At 36.6% G+C, this 16,588-nt stretch overlaps 1 protein-coding gene across 4 annotated transcripts; it reads right to left on the bottom strand.

The window, feature by feature from the left end:
• Positions 1-8,728: 8,728 nt before the first annotated feature.
• Positions 8,729-16,348, bottom strand: LOC133030785 (protein TIME FOR COFFEE). Of its 4 annotated transcripts, none has more exons than XM_061103669.1 (12): positions 15,732-16,348; positions 15,175-15,624; positions 14,904-15,076; positions 14,465-14,813; positions 13,738-14,179; positions 13,560-13,620; positions 13,347-13,439; positions 12,869-13,178; positions 12,704-12,770; positions 12,558-12,624; positions 12,076-12,453; positions 8,729-11,974 (listed from the first exon to the last, which is right to left on the bottom strand). In XM_061103669.1, the coding sequence occupies exons 1-12, from the start codon at positions 15,826-15,828 to the stop codon at positions 9,488-9,490; spliced, it is 4,974 nt and encodes a 1,657-aa protein (XP_060959652.1). In that variant the 5' UTR covers positions 15,829-16,348; the 3' UTR covers positions 8,729-9,487. The 4 variants fall into 4 exon arrangements, with proteins under 4 accessions (XP_060959652.1, XP_060959651.1, XP_060959654.1 ...); XM_061103668.1 differs by having other exon boundaries at positions 14,465-14,816; positions 15,732-16,346; XM_061103671.1 differs by having other exon boundaries at positions 14,495-14,813; positions 15,732-16,346.
• Positions 16,349-16,588: the final 240 nt, after the last annotated feature.

Below are 16,588 nucleotides of genomic sequence, written 5' to 3'. Positions count from 1 at the left end.
GGGTTCGGGCCCGAAATGTAAATTGAATTGATTATTTGGCATTTTATTTGATAAATGATAATCTGAAATTTATTTGAAATTAATTGAGTATTGAATGACTATTTTACCCTTGTGAGGGTGTATGTGGGTATTTAAGCCCTAAGGGCATTTTGGTCATTTGACCCCTAATTACTATGTTTGGAAAATGTGATTTTTGAGGGAAATAGATTGATAATTTTCTGGTGGCTTCACCCTCTCAACCGAACCCTCTCTCCCTCTCTAACCCTTTCTTGAACTTCAAGTGAAATTGTTGAGATATTGAGTGAATTACTTGGCTTTGAAGCTTGAAATTGGAAGGATTTTAAGCTTGGAATTGAGGTATCTTCTAGCTGAAGTGATTTAGAATTATTGCTGTGATTCTTGTTGATTTTAATTGTTGAAAAAGCATGTTTGGAATTTAGAGTTGCATGTTCTTGATGTAGGTTGAATTTTGGTGTTGAACTTTGTGGATTTTGAGTGAGAAATTGCAAGATGTGGTTTTGAGTTGTTGGTTGTGATTATTGAGTATTTTTCTAGGTCAAACCTTTGTGAATTGATTGTGTTTGCAGCTGGAATTATGAACTTGGTTAAGTTGAGCTTCTTGGGTTTGAGCTTCAATTTTATGGAGTTAAGGCATGGATTTTATGTGTTTTTACAATCTGAAATTATGAACTAAATTGTGGGATTTTGGATGCATAAATATATGTTTTTAATCCTATAATATTGTCTAGCTGCTGTAAGTGGATTAATTGTGATTTTGGTTGTGAAAAGCAAGCTTGAGTTCATGGAACTCAAGCTTGGTGCTTTAATGGCACTTTTTGATTTTTAGTGCAATTGTTGTGTTTAAGTTGTGAAATATGTTTATTATGACATATATTGATGCTACGGAAAGTTTGGGAATGTTTGGGGATGATTTGAGTGAGTTTTGGGGGTTTAAAGATTGAGAAATTTCGTGTTCTCTGCCCAGACAACCGGAATTCTGGTTGGTTCATCCGGAATTCCGGTTGGAGTTCATCGGGAAATACTGAATTTTGTTTCGGCCATAACTTTTGACTCGGGACTCCGTTTGGGACGTTCTTTATACCGTTAGAAAGCTCTTTTCAAGCTCTATGTGATTATCTGTATTTGAAATGCCATGAATTTATTTTATGAATGTGAAATCAGGGGTTAACCCTATTTGTGAAAATCCTGGATTGTGTGACTAGGATTACGGCTTTGACACAGTCGGGAGCACCGGGGATTCGGAATCTCTGCCTTTACGGGACAGCGGGTAAGACAGTAGTTACACGTAGAGATATGCACGGTGGTGCTTATATTGAATATTATATTGGTGATAATTAGAAATAGAGATTAGGGTTATTACCACTAAAGTGAGCGGTTTAATGGCACTAGGGTTATTACCACAGTAATTATTAATGTGTAAATGCTATGCCATGCTAAATATATTGTAATAAAGAATTGTGCGCACAAGGCATAATTAAGTTAGACTCGGTAAATCAGTACCTTGAGTTTGATAGTAATGCAGTCTAGGGTTATTACCCTAGAATTTATGTGAAGGTAAGAAAGTCATGATGTACAATAATATTGCTAATCAAGTGAAAGCATGAATTAGAGTTATTAATCTCTATAAGTGATATTTTGAGCATGCAATGATATGTTATATGATAGACTATTTGGTATGTAATTTAGGGTTCTTACCCTAAGATTCTATCTGTGTTTTGATATGTTATTGAATACATGCATATATTTCAAGAGTTATGTGCATAAGTCATAACTTGGTTAGACTAGTATATTACTAGGATAAACCCTTTGAAAGAACGTAATGTATGGATTACGTAAATATATATATGAATAGGGTTATGCGAAGCGAGGCATAACCGAGGTTAAACTCGGTAATTATAATCGATATAAACCTTACTAAGGACTTATTGTAAATAGACGTGTGTGCGCAACACGTAGTGTACATGCTACATAGACATATATAGACGTGTGGGAGCAACACGTAGGTATCTATGCTACATAGACATATATAGGCGTGTGAGCGTAACACGCGGAATTACATAGCAAATAGACAAATAGTGCAGTGGCACCAATAATTATATGATAAATATATATGTTGAGACTAAGGGTTATGCGCTCAAGGCATAACCAGGTTGGACTCGGCAACAAGAACCGAGATGAACTGATCTAAGGCCTTATTGTAAATAGACGTGTGAGAGCAACACGTGGGTCTACGCCACGTAGACATAAATAGGCATGTGAGCGCAATACTTAGGTCTACGCCACGTAGACATAAATAGGCATGTGAGCGTAACATGCAGGTCTGTGTCACACAGACAAATTTGAATAGCATTGTTGTTTATATTGTATGATGAGCATATTATTGATATGTTTTATCTTGTCTTCTTGGGCTTGGCTCACGGGTGCTCTCTTGTGCGGGAAAGGGTAAGTCGGTGGGCGATCAACCATGAGTTTGAGGAGGCAGATGAAGAATGTACATGTTCAAGCCATATCAGACCAAGCGGGTTAAGGGTCTATCAGTGATGAACTTTTGAATTCTATTTTGCCGTTTAGGTCGGCTAGAAATAAATGACTTGTAATAGCGTTTGTAAATATTTTTGGGATCCCAACTATTTTAAAAGTTTTAAATATATTACAAGTTTATTTTCTTTCTGTTTAATATAAAAGTTTAAATTCTGCGCTATTTTGATTAGTAATCCTGTTTAGGGGATTAGGGTTTCATAAGTATTTTGGGTAGCGTGCCTAATTATTTAGGGCGTTACACATATAAGTTAATGGGCATGATTTTTTCATGGCCAAAATAGATTTTTATCCATAATTTTATGAATAGTGTCGAACTACTACTACTCCTTTTGCAAAATAATTTGGTCTCTTTATCATTATCATTATCCAATAGTTATTATTTAAGAAACAAAAATTAAACACAAAAATCTTCTTTTTTTTCTTAACAAACACAATGAATTCTCTCAAAAAATAAAAGAAAAATACACTGAATCTTAAATTGGTAAAAGAGAAAATAAAATTCTGATGTGAAAAAATTTGAGTAGTTTTATATTCTTACCAAACTAAAAGGTCCAATAAAAATGTGATAGGTAGCTAGTACTATGGGAACTATAGAAGTGGGACAGGGAGAATCAAGCTGCTTATAATAAATAATTCTTTATTTAATAAAACAATAATAAGAAAAAGGTTGTCACTTACTGATAACCTCTCAAGTTGCCAAATCATTTGTGTATATAATAAATAAATATTTATATATATGTTATGTAGAGTTAGTACAACACATTCAGATTTGTTTTTTTACTCTTTATATTATAAGTGGTTGGTGGGCCCATATCAGGTCAGTGCTGTGTCATTTACATATTTGGGTGTCTGAAAACACACTTGTTTTCGAAAAAATCAGGTTTTTTGGGCAATATAAAGATTTGTAAACTATATGTATGGTGCAAGCATGGGTTTTACATTTCCTAATATATATGATAAGGAAATAATTTATTGATGCTCTCAACCTCAAGTAGGGTCCATTTTTTGTAGTTAAAAAGAAAGAAATGCAAGTGTCTTTCTCATATTATCAAAATGAAATACAAAGGGAACAATCTCAACAATTAAATAATCTTTATATATATATATAAATATTAGCATTGGAAACATTTCAAATATTCTCACCATATTCTTATTTTATTTTATTACTTTTTTTAAAACCTTTGGGATGATGGGGTTGTAGATCTCGCAAAGAAATCTTATTTTGTAATTTTCTTCTCTCTTTCTTTCTTTTGGGATTGGCCCTTTCACATGGTCCATACCATTATAAATCACATAAAATTCTCCATCCAAATTAGAGAGAGAGAGAGAGGGAGCTTTTTTTCCTAGGGTTGGACTTGTGAGTGTCTTCCCAATAAATAGAAACCAACTATTAAAATGTTTTACTAAGCAAAATATATATATATTAAAATGTTCTCCATCTACCCCTCAAAATAAAAAAGAAAAACAAAAAAGAAAATGATATGTGTCCTTAGGAGTGTTCACAAAATATCCGATCTAATCCAATCCGTACGATTCAATCCAATCTAATCCGCAAAATGCGGATATCCGCACTTGTGCGGATTGAATTGGATTGAAAAATCTAAAATCCGCACTTGTACGGATTGGATGTTGTTTGACCTCAAAAAGTAACCGATCAAATCCAATCCACACTTAATTATATATATTTTAAAAAAATTATAATATGTAATATATATTAATTAAAAAAAGACACAAACTTCTCATTTCTTAATCTTTTTTAGTAATATATTGAGTTGGTGCAATTTATTTATTTTGTAATAAAAACACAAGAAAAATAATTCTTATTCACATAGACACATACACATAAAGTTTAAATATATATATACTAGTTTATTTATTTTTGTAATTAGATACATATATATTTTAGTGTAAATCTAAAGATAAGTATATATATTGATATATATGTATATTGGTTTAATTTGTATATAAATAGAGATGAAAATAGATTATTATTGGAGATTAAAAAACAATAGTCTTTTTTTTTAATTTTTTTCTATAAAATATTAAATAATTTATTATTAAAAAAATAACCGATCCAATCCGCACTATTGCGGATTTGATTGGATTGGATTTAAACTCTTATGCAAATCGGATTGGATCCAAAATATGAAATCCGCACTTAGTGCGGATTGAATGTTGTTTGATCAAAAAAGTGTGGATTAGATCGAATGAACACCCCTATGTGTCCTAGTTTAGCGATTTATGTAAATACTTGTCATTTTCTCTTAATGACAAGAAGATTGATTCATTGATATTGCATGTTTCTTCGTATATATAAGGGAACTCAACTAGTTTTATTAAAGGGGCCATTTAGACCTTAGCCACCTACCTATATTTGATTTAGGACAAGTCATCAACCCACTCTTCCTTCAATTTGCTCTCAATTAATTGTTTTGGCTCTATTTTGCTTCTTTCTTTTTTTATTTATTTATTTTTGTTGGTTGAAGTCACTGGTCTATTTTGCTTTAAATTTAGCAAAATCTAGTTATCAATTTTGTAGTGGTCTTTAGAGATGTCAATTAATTTGTTTGGGCAATCATCAATTTGTTTCCATCATTTTGATAATAATGCCAATAATAATTTATTATTAGAGTCATTTAAAGTATATATACTTATGCTTAATTTTTAATTATAAATAAATATTTAAGTTTAATTTTTAACAGTAATAATACTTAAATTATATTTCTAAAATTTCCGTAAGCATCTAGCCGTTAGATATCAATTCATTATTCACGTGTCATTATCTTATTGGTATATTTAAACTATTTAAAAATAAGTAAAAAAATTTAATGACTTAGACCAATCAAAAATTGATACTTGAAAATTTACTTAATATTTAATCGTCATATACTTACAGAAATTTCAGAATTATATCTTAGGTATTATTATCGTAAAAAATTAAATTTAATATTTATTTGCAATCGTATTTTAAATTTAATATTTATGCCGTAAATTATTGTTGTTATTATTATTATTATTATTATTATTATTATTATTATTATTATTATTATTATTATTATTATTATTATTATTATTATTATGTGTTTTCAATAATTTTGATCATAATTGAAAGTAATGGAAAACTTATCATAAAATAGTTTAAAGCTTATAACAATGTCTCACGTTTAAAAAATTTATAATCATGGCTAATTATTTTGAAATAGAATTTTATCTCCTAAGACTCCTAACATATATATATATATATATATATATATTATATATCAGTCTAATTTCTCAACTTACAACAAGATTGACCAATCACCAATCCACTTACATTGAGTTCCTAGTTAAAAAAAAATCCATTTACAATGTGTGTGTGTGTGTGTGTGTGTGTGTGTGTGAGAGAGAGAGAGAGAGAGAGAGAGAGAGAGAGAGAGAGAGAGAGAGAGAGAGAGAGAACTCATAGGGAGTAGTCAAATGAAAATTAATTTTGAATATTCAATGTAATTTCATATATGATGATCATTATGATTTTATTTTCAGTCATATTTGTAACAAAATTCTTCCCCTGCTTATTTCCGCATTGTATATTATGACATTAACCTAGCTAACATAATGTTAAGGATAAAAGTGGAAACCATGCAAGCTCAAGTGACCATATTGAGAGAGTATTAGAGTATGTGTTTAGGGTGTAACTCAATCGAATCTCAACCATTTAACTCAAAAATATGATATAAAGAGAATTTAATAAAAAAAATACAAAAAAAATTATTAGATAAATACACTTTCTTAATCAAGAAATCTCATTTATTAGACTCTACTCTCTAGGATGTTTATTTTATGTATACATTACAAATTGAGTAATGATAGAATCTCACAGAATTTACACACGTATATACTTATGTGTAATCAATTCTAACCATTAATAATTTTAGTTGAGACCACATCATTTAAACTTGTATGGTTGAAATTGGTTTACACATGAGTATAGGTAGATTTTATGTCTCTCTCCAGTATTTATCATTGTAAATTATTCACTTTTCTATATTAATTTATTATTTAAAAAGAAAAATCTCAAGCCTACATAAAAAACAGACAAAAGGGAGTTCTAATCAACTCTTCTTTTTGTACCATCACAAGCTATATATACTTGGAATAGAATAGTTGAGGTTAAGTGGAATAAAGGTTTGCTATATATTTTTTAAAAATAAATAAATAAAAATGTATTTTTAATGAGATAGTGAAGCAGAAGAAAATGCGAACACGTGTATAGTTAAGAGTAATACACACAAAGTCATCCTTGTATGTATATTATAGTTCAGAGACATGAAATGTCAGAAGGGAAATGTTATGTCCCCACACCAATACACCATACATAATTCACAAAGAATAGAATGGAATGGAATAGTGAATTAGGTGGTGTTTAGTTGGAGGTAATGAAATGGAATGAAATAGAAAGAAAATAATTTTATTTTATTTTTTTGTTTGGTTACATTTAAAATTACCATTATTTTTGTAGAATGACTATTCTATTTTAAAATGGAAAGAAAGACCATTTTAATTAGGGATGTAAACGCGGCGGGAATCGCTCCCCCACCCCTATACCCGTTTCTTAAATCCAGTACCTGCCCCAATACCCGTTTAAATTAAAGTAGGGACGGGGCGGGGATTACCCACGAGAGAAGGATTCCCATCGCGTACTCATTACATATATATTTTTGAAAAAAAAAATGATGTCTCAAAGAGAATTAAAAAAAAATATCATAAAAACTTAATAAAACAGTAAACTTAAGTGGAATAGTATGTATTGTAAAAAAAAGAGTGTAATCAATAGAAAGCCTAAAGTATGAATTTATTTTAATTGTAGCAATTATGATTTTAAAACTTAAATATATATATCATATTGGGGCGGGTTCGGGACGGGTATCTATTCTCCTGCCCCCGCTTCGTTTTCGACTCGGGTATGAACTTTTAAACCCATACTCACCTCCGCTCCCGAAAGTCGACCCCCGTACTTGCCCCATTAAGGGCGGGTACGCGAACCCGCAGGTATAATTGTCATCCCTAATTCCAATGCAAGATTTGAAAAAATTTAATAATTTTTTAATTAATTTTTTTTATACATTTTAAATTTTATTTCATTTTATTCCTATTTTAATTCTCATTCTCATTCCTATTTTTATATTTTCATTTCTCCTAATTAAACGTTACTTAAATAGAATTGAGTGGTTGGTTCTTCCGGAAGAGGAAGACTAAAACCACCTTGTTCTCGATAGTGAAATTTTGAGGGGTGAATGTGTCAACTTACAATTTTGAGGGGCAAATGATTGATTAACCCGAATAATCCAGCCTAAATTGTTATTTTATTCTATATAATGGTGACTGGTGAGTCGTAGTAGTAAAGTAATGATTAAAATAATAACTAAAAAAAAGTTAATATACTAATATAATAAGCCATACAAGAAAGATAAAGCTATATAGAGAGAGATTTTTCTTTGATAGATATATAAAGAGATTAGAGAGAGAAGATCTCTCTAAAAAAAAAAAGATGAAAGATCCACGTGTCAGATACAGACAATAAAGAGACGTGCCCTTTTCAACAACTAACTTTTGTCAAATGAGTAAATATTAACTATTATTTGTTTATGCAAAAAAGTTTTTTATTTATTTATTTTTGGGTAGAATTATAACATTCAAAGACAAATAGAAAATGAAATGAGAACTCATGGCCCACATGAATCCACCCCCATATAAAACCAAACAACGAGTCTCAAATTGGAGTTTGTACCATTTGAACTTTCTCAGGCTCTTATTCATCCACCTCACCAACTTTCCTGCTCATTATCTCAGTCTCTTTTTCATCACCAAATACACAGAAGATAAAAGAAAAAGAAAAAAAAATCCAGAAAAATAAATAAAGATGAAATTGAGGACCTCATCATCAATGATAACATTTTCCTTTTACTTTATCAATGGGGGAAGCATTTACTCTATCTAGACAGATTTTTCATTTGGAATAAAGTTTCAAAGGCAAGCCCACATGAATAAGAGACACCATTTTTGTTTTGTTTTGTATTATTTCTTTTTTTTTTCTTCTTAATATATACACATTTCTCTCCATCTCTGAATTCTAATAAATAACCAATCAATAACCAGCCTCAACAGGGAACGAAATAAGGCAAGAAAATTTGAGAAAGGGTTGCTTTAATATGTGCCAAGACATATACACATTGGGATACACATAATAATAAATATATACGCCAAAAGCTGAGGGTTTTTTTTCCTGGAAAAATTAGACCTCCAAGAGTGAGGACAATAAAAGAAAATGTAATTGAGATGAGTAAAAGAAGAAATAAAAAGAAACCTTCGTTACATCCCCAAAAGAAAGAAAGGTGGGTCTTTGCTCTTACCCTCTCTATTGTTCTTCCATCCATATATATATATTTGAATTAACAAAAAGGAAAACATTTATCAGAGCTCTATTCCAAGCATTCCCCATCCTCTTCACCCACCGTACCAATCAAATTCAATTAGACTTTCACCATCAACCCTGTCAGATTTTATAAACACAAAAGGGTGTACGTAGATAAATACACTTCCAAGTTTTCAAGCACATTCCATTCCAAAAGGCTAATATATTTGTTTTTATCTTCCCCATTTGTCAGAAAGCGCCAATATGGTTTGTGGCTTCTTCAAGCTCTGACTTGTTTTTGCTTCCTCTTGGTTGTGCTTCTTCAAAAGGTTGCAATATTTCATTTCTCAGGCTGCCAGAAGTCATGCAAATTATCATTCCCTGGGGGAAAACCTGTCATTCCCTTCAAAATTTTGGCAACCCCCACCGAAACAACCTTTTTCCGCAACTCTTTTTTATCTTTTTATTGTTTAAAACAGAATTGCCATTGTGGAAATGGGGTTGCAATGGAAAAAGATCTAATTGACATCATTCTTACTCACCAGCAGGTTGTTTCTGCTCGGTTGGCTTCACCTGAACTGCAGTTGGAACAGCATGGGCATAAGGGAAGCCAGCCGGCAAAAGCTGATGTGGGCTCCCTGATTGTGCAGCAGCATATTGGGGATGCATAAGTGCCTGAGAAGGTAAGCCACCACCTTTCATGTTGCCAGCAGCAGCAGCAGCAGCTGCAGCCGCCACAGCCTTGGCAGGATCAGATGTGCTAGTGTTCCCTAGAGAAACCGAAGGACACAATGTTAACATTCCACTTGACGATGTCCCTGATCCACTATGTTGCTGCTGTTGTTGCTCAGGTCGACGTCTTTGAGAATAATAAGCTCCTGCTGCAGCAGCAGCTGCAGATGCTGTAGTTGGGGTGTTGCTATTAGAATGTGGTGTTTGATTAGGAATGTTGTAAGAGAAATATAGTTGAGCATGCTGTAGTGATTGCTTAGAGTGCATTTGCTGCTGCTGCTGCTGCGACATTAAATTCTTGGATCCTGTGCTGGAGGAAGAGGTGATGTGTGGATTGCCAAGGATTGACTGTACATTTTTTCCAGGACCAGGAGAAGACTTCATGTTGGAGACGGATGGGGAGTTCTTGGCCTGCTGAGATGACAATGAAGAAGCTTGGCCAACTTTGTTTGCTGTGGATGTGGAAGTAGTTGTCCTTGGGCTCCCACCAGCACTTTTTGACACCGAGGAAGTCGTGGGGGACCCTACCATTATTGGAGGAGATGGAGATTGATTGCTATTGCTATTCTGCAGCACTTGAGATTGCCCTGGTTGTTTAGGATTGGCTGCAAAAGATATTTGTGTATGTGTCTGTTGAGTGCGATTTGGCTGCTGAGATAGATTTTTAAGGGAAGATGAGGTTGATGAGGTCATAGATGGAGAGGGAGCTTGAGAAGTCGTTGACCTTCCAGAATTTTTCCACTGAGGAGAATGAGCTGGACTATTATTGCTATGAACAAGGTTTGAGGGAAAGGTGGATAAGGCATTGGGGAACTTAGCAGCCATTGATGAATTGTTGTGGTGATCAGAGTACACATTGCCATTACTTGTTGCTGGTGTCTTGGATCGGGATGCTGCATTGGTGAATTGTTGCTGCTGCTGCTGCTGTTGTTGCTGCTGTTGTTGTTGCTGTTGCTGATGGTGGTGGTGCTTCTGGAGCTGAAGCATCTGCTGTTGTTGTTGCTGCTGCAACTGCTGCTGTTGATGAGTCCGATGAAGTTGCTGCTGGGCATTAGATGTGGCAGTCATAACGGAACCAGGTCGATGTTGAGTAGAGCCAAGGTTGATATTTCTCGCAGAGCTATCAACTACAGAACTACCTGGCATTGTCGAACCAGATACATCGGACAAATCTGGCCTCGAAAAAGCTATAGACTGCCCCAACGTTGATGAACCCTTCCCTGCCATGTTCTTTCTTTCTTCTTCCAAATTAGAAGAGTCCCCACCATTTTTTCCATCTTCGGAACCACGGTAATTCTTCTTCTGTTGTGCTGAAGCTTGTGCAACTGCCATGTACTGATATCCTTGTCTAACATCTGTTAAAATAGCTTGCTGCTGTGCAATAGAAGAAATGTCAATGCCGGGAGCATTTGCAGCACCATTGATGGGAGCGAAAGACATGGCAAAAGCATGAGGCGGCTCTACCACACTCTTCGATCCCTGTTGCTGCTGCTTCTTTTCCCCATTACTGCCACCAGCACCATTTGGGCCACTTGCATTGCCCATAGATGCAGGACCCATTAAAGCAAAGTTTGGCGCATGCAAAGGCATAGTAAAATTCTGTCCATAAATGCTCATACTTGGTCGTGAAACACGACTATCAGCAGTTGAAGGGCTATCTTCACCACCCATCTCAGATTCAAGCTGGCGAGCTGCATGCGAAATATGCTGGTTTTGCTGATGCCGCTGCTGCTGCTGCTGCTGCTGCTGCTGTTGTTGCTGTTGAAGCTGTAGGGGCTGTGAAGACTGGTTTTTCGAGGTGGGATAGCCTTGTAGACTTCCACCACCATTTACACCACCACTGGGATGTGGCGGCCTCTGTTGTTGATTCTGCAAATGTTTCTGAGACGAGGAAGAACCACTAGAAATACTTGGGTTCTGGTGACCTTGTTGACTTTGCTGTGAATGAGAGAGCTGTTGCTGTTGAAGTTGTGAAGGATGGAAGGTAGAATAAAATGAGCCGTTGAAAAAAGGCATTGCCTGAGGACTCCCTCTATAAGCTGGTGGAGCTCCAACATGTGCAGGAATAGGAAACGGATAGGCATTGATAGCAAGATACTGAGTTTCGTTTCCAGACATAGGTGGGTAATTAAAGGTCATTGCCGGTGCTGTTGCTGTAGTAGGATTAGATGCACTCGAGGTATTTGCATTTCCAGGAGCTGGAGGAGACTTCACAGATCCAGGAGGTCTGACAGAAGCAGCAGCAACCGCCTGCTGCTGACTCAAAGGGAAAATGATAGCAGGGCCTTGCTGATATACCAAAAAAGACCCAAACAAGAATAAGAAACCATTCCCAAAAAGAAGAATAAGACGTCATTTTAAAAACAAAGAGACGGAAAAGAAAGACGTACCAATATATTACTAGGTGCACCAGGGGGCAGAGCTTGCTGGAGCATAATTTGCTTTCTCTGGGCAGCATCAACAACGTTGGATGCCTGGGAAGACTTGTCTTTTCCAGTATGGCCAGCAAACATAGCAAGACCCTGACCCTTGTCCTGAACTGCGTTCAATCCTCGGCCAGAAATGTTTCCATGCAAATCTGGCGACGGCAAAACATTGAGATTACAAGCCTTGGCCCCATATAGAGAACCAGAACCTGCTGCAGCGGCTGCTGCTGGCCAGAAAGAGTTCATCCTTGCAATTTGTTGGTGACAGCATATACTTCTTGCAATGTAGCAATGGGTAGCACACCTCTTTGGCCGTGGTTGAGTAAAGAGATAAGGCGGTGACTGTCAGAAACAGAATGAGAATTCTCATGAGGAAAGAATCAAGAAAAGAAGCTCAGAATGGTCAGTAAGAAGATAGAAATAGTTGAACCGAAAAATTGACTTACTTGTATAGCAGCAGAAGAAACAGATGTTCCATCCATAGATACCACTCCCTGTAAAGGTGCCATATATCTGCTAATAACAACCAAGTTATTTTTCCAGAAAAGAGGTGAAAAGAACCTAAAAACAAAGCAAAACAAAACCAACGTACCCCATTGGTGAAAGCCCACTCGGCCAGCCAGCCATGGACATTGGCATTGGTAGAGGGCCTGATTGAGCTGGAGAAGAAAACGGAAAGTGAAAAAATCAGCATACCAGGAGGAAAACAATAGGCAAATAGAGCTAAAAAACAAACAGAACATTCAAATTTAGCTACCATTTTTGTCACTGGCGTGTAACTGCTGCTGCTGCTGCTGCTGTCTCGTAATATGTTGTTGCTTATTGCCGGGGACGAGGGCAGCAGCGGCTGTATCTCTATCAACCTTTTCCAAATCAAGCCGCAAATCAATATTCCTCTCCTTGCCAACAGTTGTAGGCGGCTGGTGCTTCTTGGATTCTTCATCAACTGGGGGAATAGAAGTAAGAATAGGAGTAATAGCTTTCGACTTATCAGGTTCCACATTTGAAGCCTCTTCTCTACTGGTTTTCAATGCCTTGGCATCTTCTTTTATCACAGGCTTTGTTTCCTGTTAAAAGAAATAAATACATAGAGGGAGAGAGAGAAGGAGTGAGTGAATGAATGAGAGACCCCATTCTAATTAATTTCTAGGCGCATTATCATCAGACTAGAACAGTAAAACAAAGGAAAGCTATCTGATTGCAACTGGCAGAAAGAGAGTGGGCCCCACACGCACCATTTCTGTATCTACTGCCATAGCTTTAGCATCTACAGCCACAAAATCAATCTCACTATCTCTTTCCGGAGACGATCTAGACGGAGGTGGTGCCTGCGAAAAATTAATATATAATTCATATTAAAAAATTAATATAGAAATATTTATGAGTTTTTTTTTTTTTTTTGAAAAAGAATAAAAAAAAAAATCTTGCAGCAAGAACAAGATCCGCACCATCAGATCTATCTGGAATTTTTCTTCTCGCTGTCTCTCAACATCGGAAGTTGTTGAATTCCTGAAAATAAACAACACCAGGTGAAAAGTTAAGACGAGATTTTTTTATTCAGAAGATGAAAATTCGAATCTTTTTCTTTTGGGGGGGAGAGATAGATAAAGATAAGAGTATGCTTACGGTTTAGTAGCAGTTGAAGTCTCGCGCTTGTCGTCCAATCTGTGCCCAGAAAATTCCTTCTTGGGCGATTGAGGTTCTTCTTTGTTCACTCCCAAATCCCGATTCTCTAATTTATCAGAAACCAGCTTCGACTCTGATACGAGGCTGTTCTCTACCTTAATTGGCTCGGGCTGCACCGCCGAAGCAGAGGCTGTCCCCGCCTCTGACATAGCGGATATAGAGTGGGATTGAGCTATATTGGAGGCAACTACTCCGTTTTCAGTGGCTGATCCACCAGCTTTCTCCAAATTAGCAGATGAGGTCTCTGTTTTCTCCGTCTGATCAGCTGGAAGCCGGCTTGTAGAAGGATTGGGATTGATCTGAACCGTTAAAAAGGAAGATTTGGTCATTTCTTCATACTTAGAGTCACCCTTAACCAGTCGAGGCTTTTTTCTCTTGGGTGCTGCAAATTCGGAAAAAAAACAAATTATCAGCTTAATCGTTTCCATCAAGATTCAAGAACAGTCATAAACGACCAAGGCGGTACTCTGTTTTGCTTTCTGAGAAACCACAAGGAAGAAAGTGGAAAAAAAAAACTAGGAATCCAACTACGAGGCCCAAACTTCCATTTTCTTTTTTCCTTTCCTTTCCAGTTTCTCAGAAGTCAAGCGGAGCATTTTTGAGGTAGAGAATACAACATAGTGAATAGCAAAAATTGAGCTCTACAAGAGCTCAAATTTAGACCCACCAACACAAAACGCCCAAGCGGGCACCGCACCTTCAACAGCAGTCAGAGATGAACGAGACGATGATTGAGGAATTCCGTATTGCTGTGAGCCCGAGATCGGAGATGAAACTCTGGATTTGGAGTCACCAGAGGATTTGTTTGCTTCACTTGTTGATTTGTGGTTCGTTTCTCTTGATTCAAATTTTATTGAATCGGAAGCCATGATATCTTGCTTCGTGGGTCCTTGTGGCTGCCTCATCATTCCATACAAGACCTCGGCGATCTCTATCTCGATCTCGTCCTGAGCTGAAGAAGGCGACTTAGACGAAGACGTCGTCGTTTTTGGTTGTCGGAGTTTTGGTCCATTAGACTTCTACAACAGCAGAGAAGTCGTCAGTAAAATCGGAAGCTAACAAAATCCACGGAAAAACTAGAATTGAGAGAAGAAACCAAGACCCACCAGCTTCTTCCGAACCGAAGCATTGGAAGAAGACGGTGAGACGGGAGTTTGACACCCCACAGTCGGCACCGCCGAAACGCTCGGTCGGACTGGAGATGTCGAAGCCTGCCGGTGAACTTGTTCACCAACAATACCAATCGCTGAGCTCCATTCGTGCGACCTCTTAGTAGAAACTGAAAAAAAAAATCAGAATCTCAATGTCAAACTCATATCTCAACAGACAAAAAATCCCATAGAGCAATTAAAACTCAAATCTCCACCGCCGCTCTACCTGACCGTGCTTTTCTGGGTACCGACACACCAATCATCTCGTCTGCAACCTTCCACGCCGGCGCTCCTCTAAAATTCTTCGCCGGTGGGAAGCTCTTCCGCTGATGATGAAGCATGGAGGAGGTTGATAAAGACGCTGGTGGGTTCGTGGGAGGAAGCATCCTTAAGGAGCCACTACCACCGCCAACACCACCTCCGTCTTCATCTTCGTCCTCTTCTTCATCGTTTACGCTTTCCTCAGAGCTATCATCCACACCATCTTCTCTGTTGCCGTGCATCATCCTATCCCCTCTTCTCCTCTTGCTCCGGCTTAAACGATCTCTTTCTCGGTCTCTATCACGGTCTCGCTCTCGTTCACGCTCTCGATCCCGATCACGATCTCGATCTTTCTTCCCACTCCCTCGATCCCTTAGTCTCGCCGTTTCTTGTAACTCGACTGGTCCATCTTCCTCTGAAAAAAAAATAAATAACATTAGAGAATAAAAAATCGAGTCGCTTTATTAAACTTCAAAAACTGGGTATTTTTTTCAAAGCACTTAGATCTAGTAAATTTCCAACCTGGAGAGTCTCTCAAACTCCCAGTTCTGTGTCTACGTCTTGACAAGCCATTTGTGGCCGCCATGGATGCTCTTCTTGCTTCTCTATTTCTATCCATCCCTGGTTTTACTTTCTCTTTCCAAATCAAATATACCCAGATAACTAATCCCAACTCTCATCACCGGAAACCTAACATAAATTATCCGGATATGGAGTCACGACCACCGGTCTTAAAAGAAACCAATCTATTGCAACAAAAGAAGAATTTGATTCAATCAGCCCTGAAGATCTTCCTCCTTACTTCCCCGAAGAAAGATCTTAGTTTTTCACTTATCTTCTTCCCTCTTCTCCTCCTCCTTCCCTCTCTCTCTATCTCTTTTTCTTTTCGTTTTTTTTCCCTATCTCTCTCTACCCAACTCCCTCTGTCTTCCTTTTGTGCTCACATCTCATCATCTTTTCGCTATTTCACTATCAGCGAAACCCACTCCGAACCCTAACGGACGGCTGAGATCTAGACCTAGATTATCATCTTTCAATCTAGACCGTCCTTTTAAGACTTATCCAACGGCTGTCAATAGCTCAAACCGACATGGCAATATCTCAACCCTATATTATTTTACTCTAAGCGACTCTCAACCTTTTATGTCAGTACTGCCACGTGTCAACTCATTTCTTCCCCATCAAGCTTCCATGTCTACTCACTACCGATTTGGTACTAAATATAATAGAATATATCCATAGATAAATTATTATATACTAAAAAATATTAAATTACTCATTTTTTTAAAAAAAGTGAGAACACTGCAGTACACGAACCAATAATCGATGCTTTTAAAAAATAAAAATAAAAGTAAAAATTATTTATTAGTATTATAATG

Source organism: Cannabis sativa, chromosome 9 (genome assembly GCF_029168945.1).
Source record: "Cannabis sativa cultivar Pink pepper isolate KNU-18-1 chromosome 9, ASM2916894v1, whole genome shotgun sequence".
NCBI lineage: Eukaryota > Viridiplantae > Streptophyta > Magnoliopsida > Rosales > Cannabaceae > Cannabis > Cannabis sativa.
Note: the sequence above shows the minus strand (reverse complement) of the source record. Positions and strands in the feature narration are given on the sequence as shown.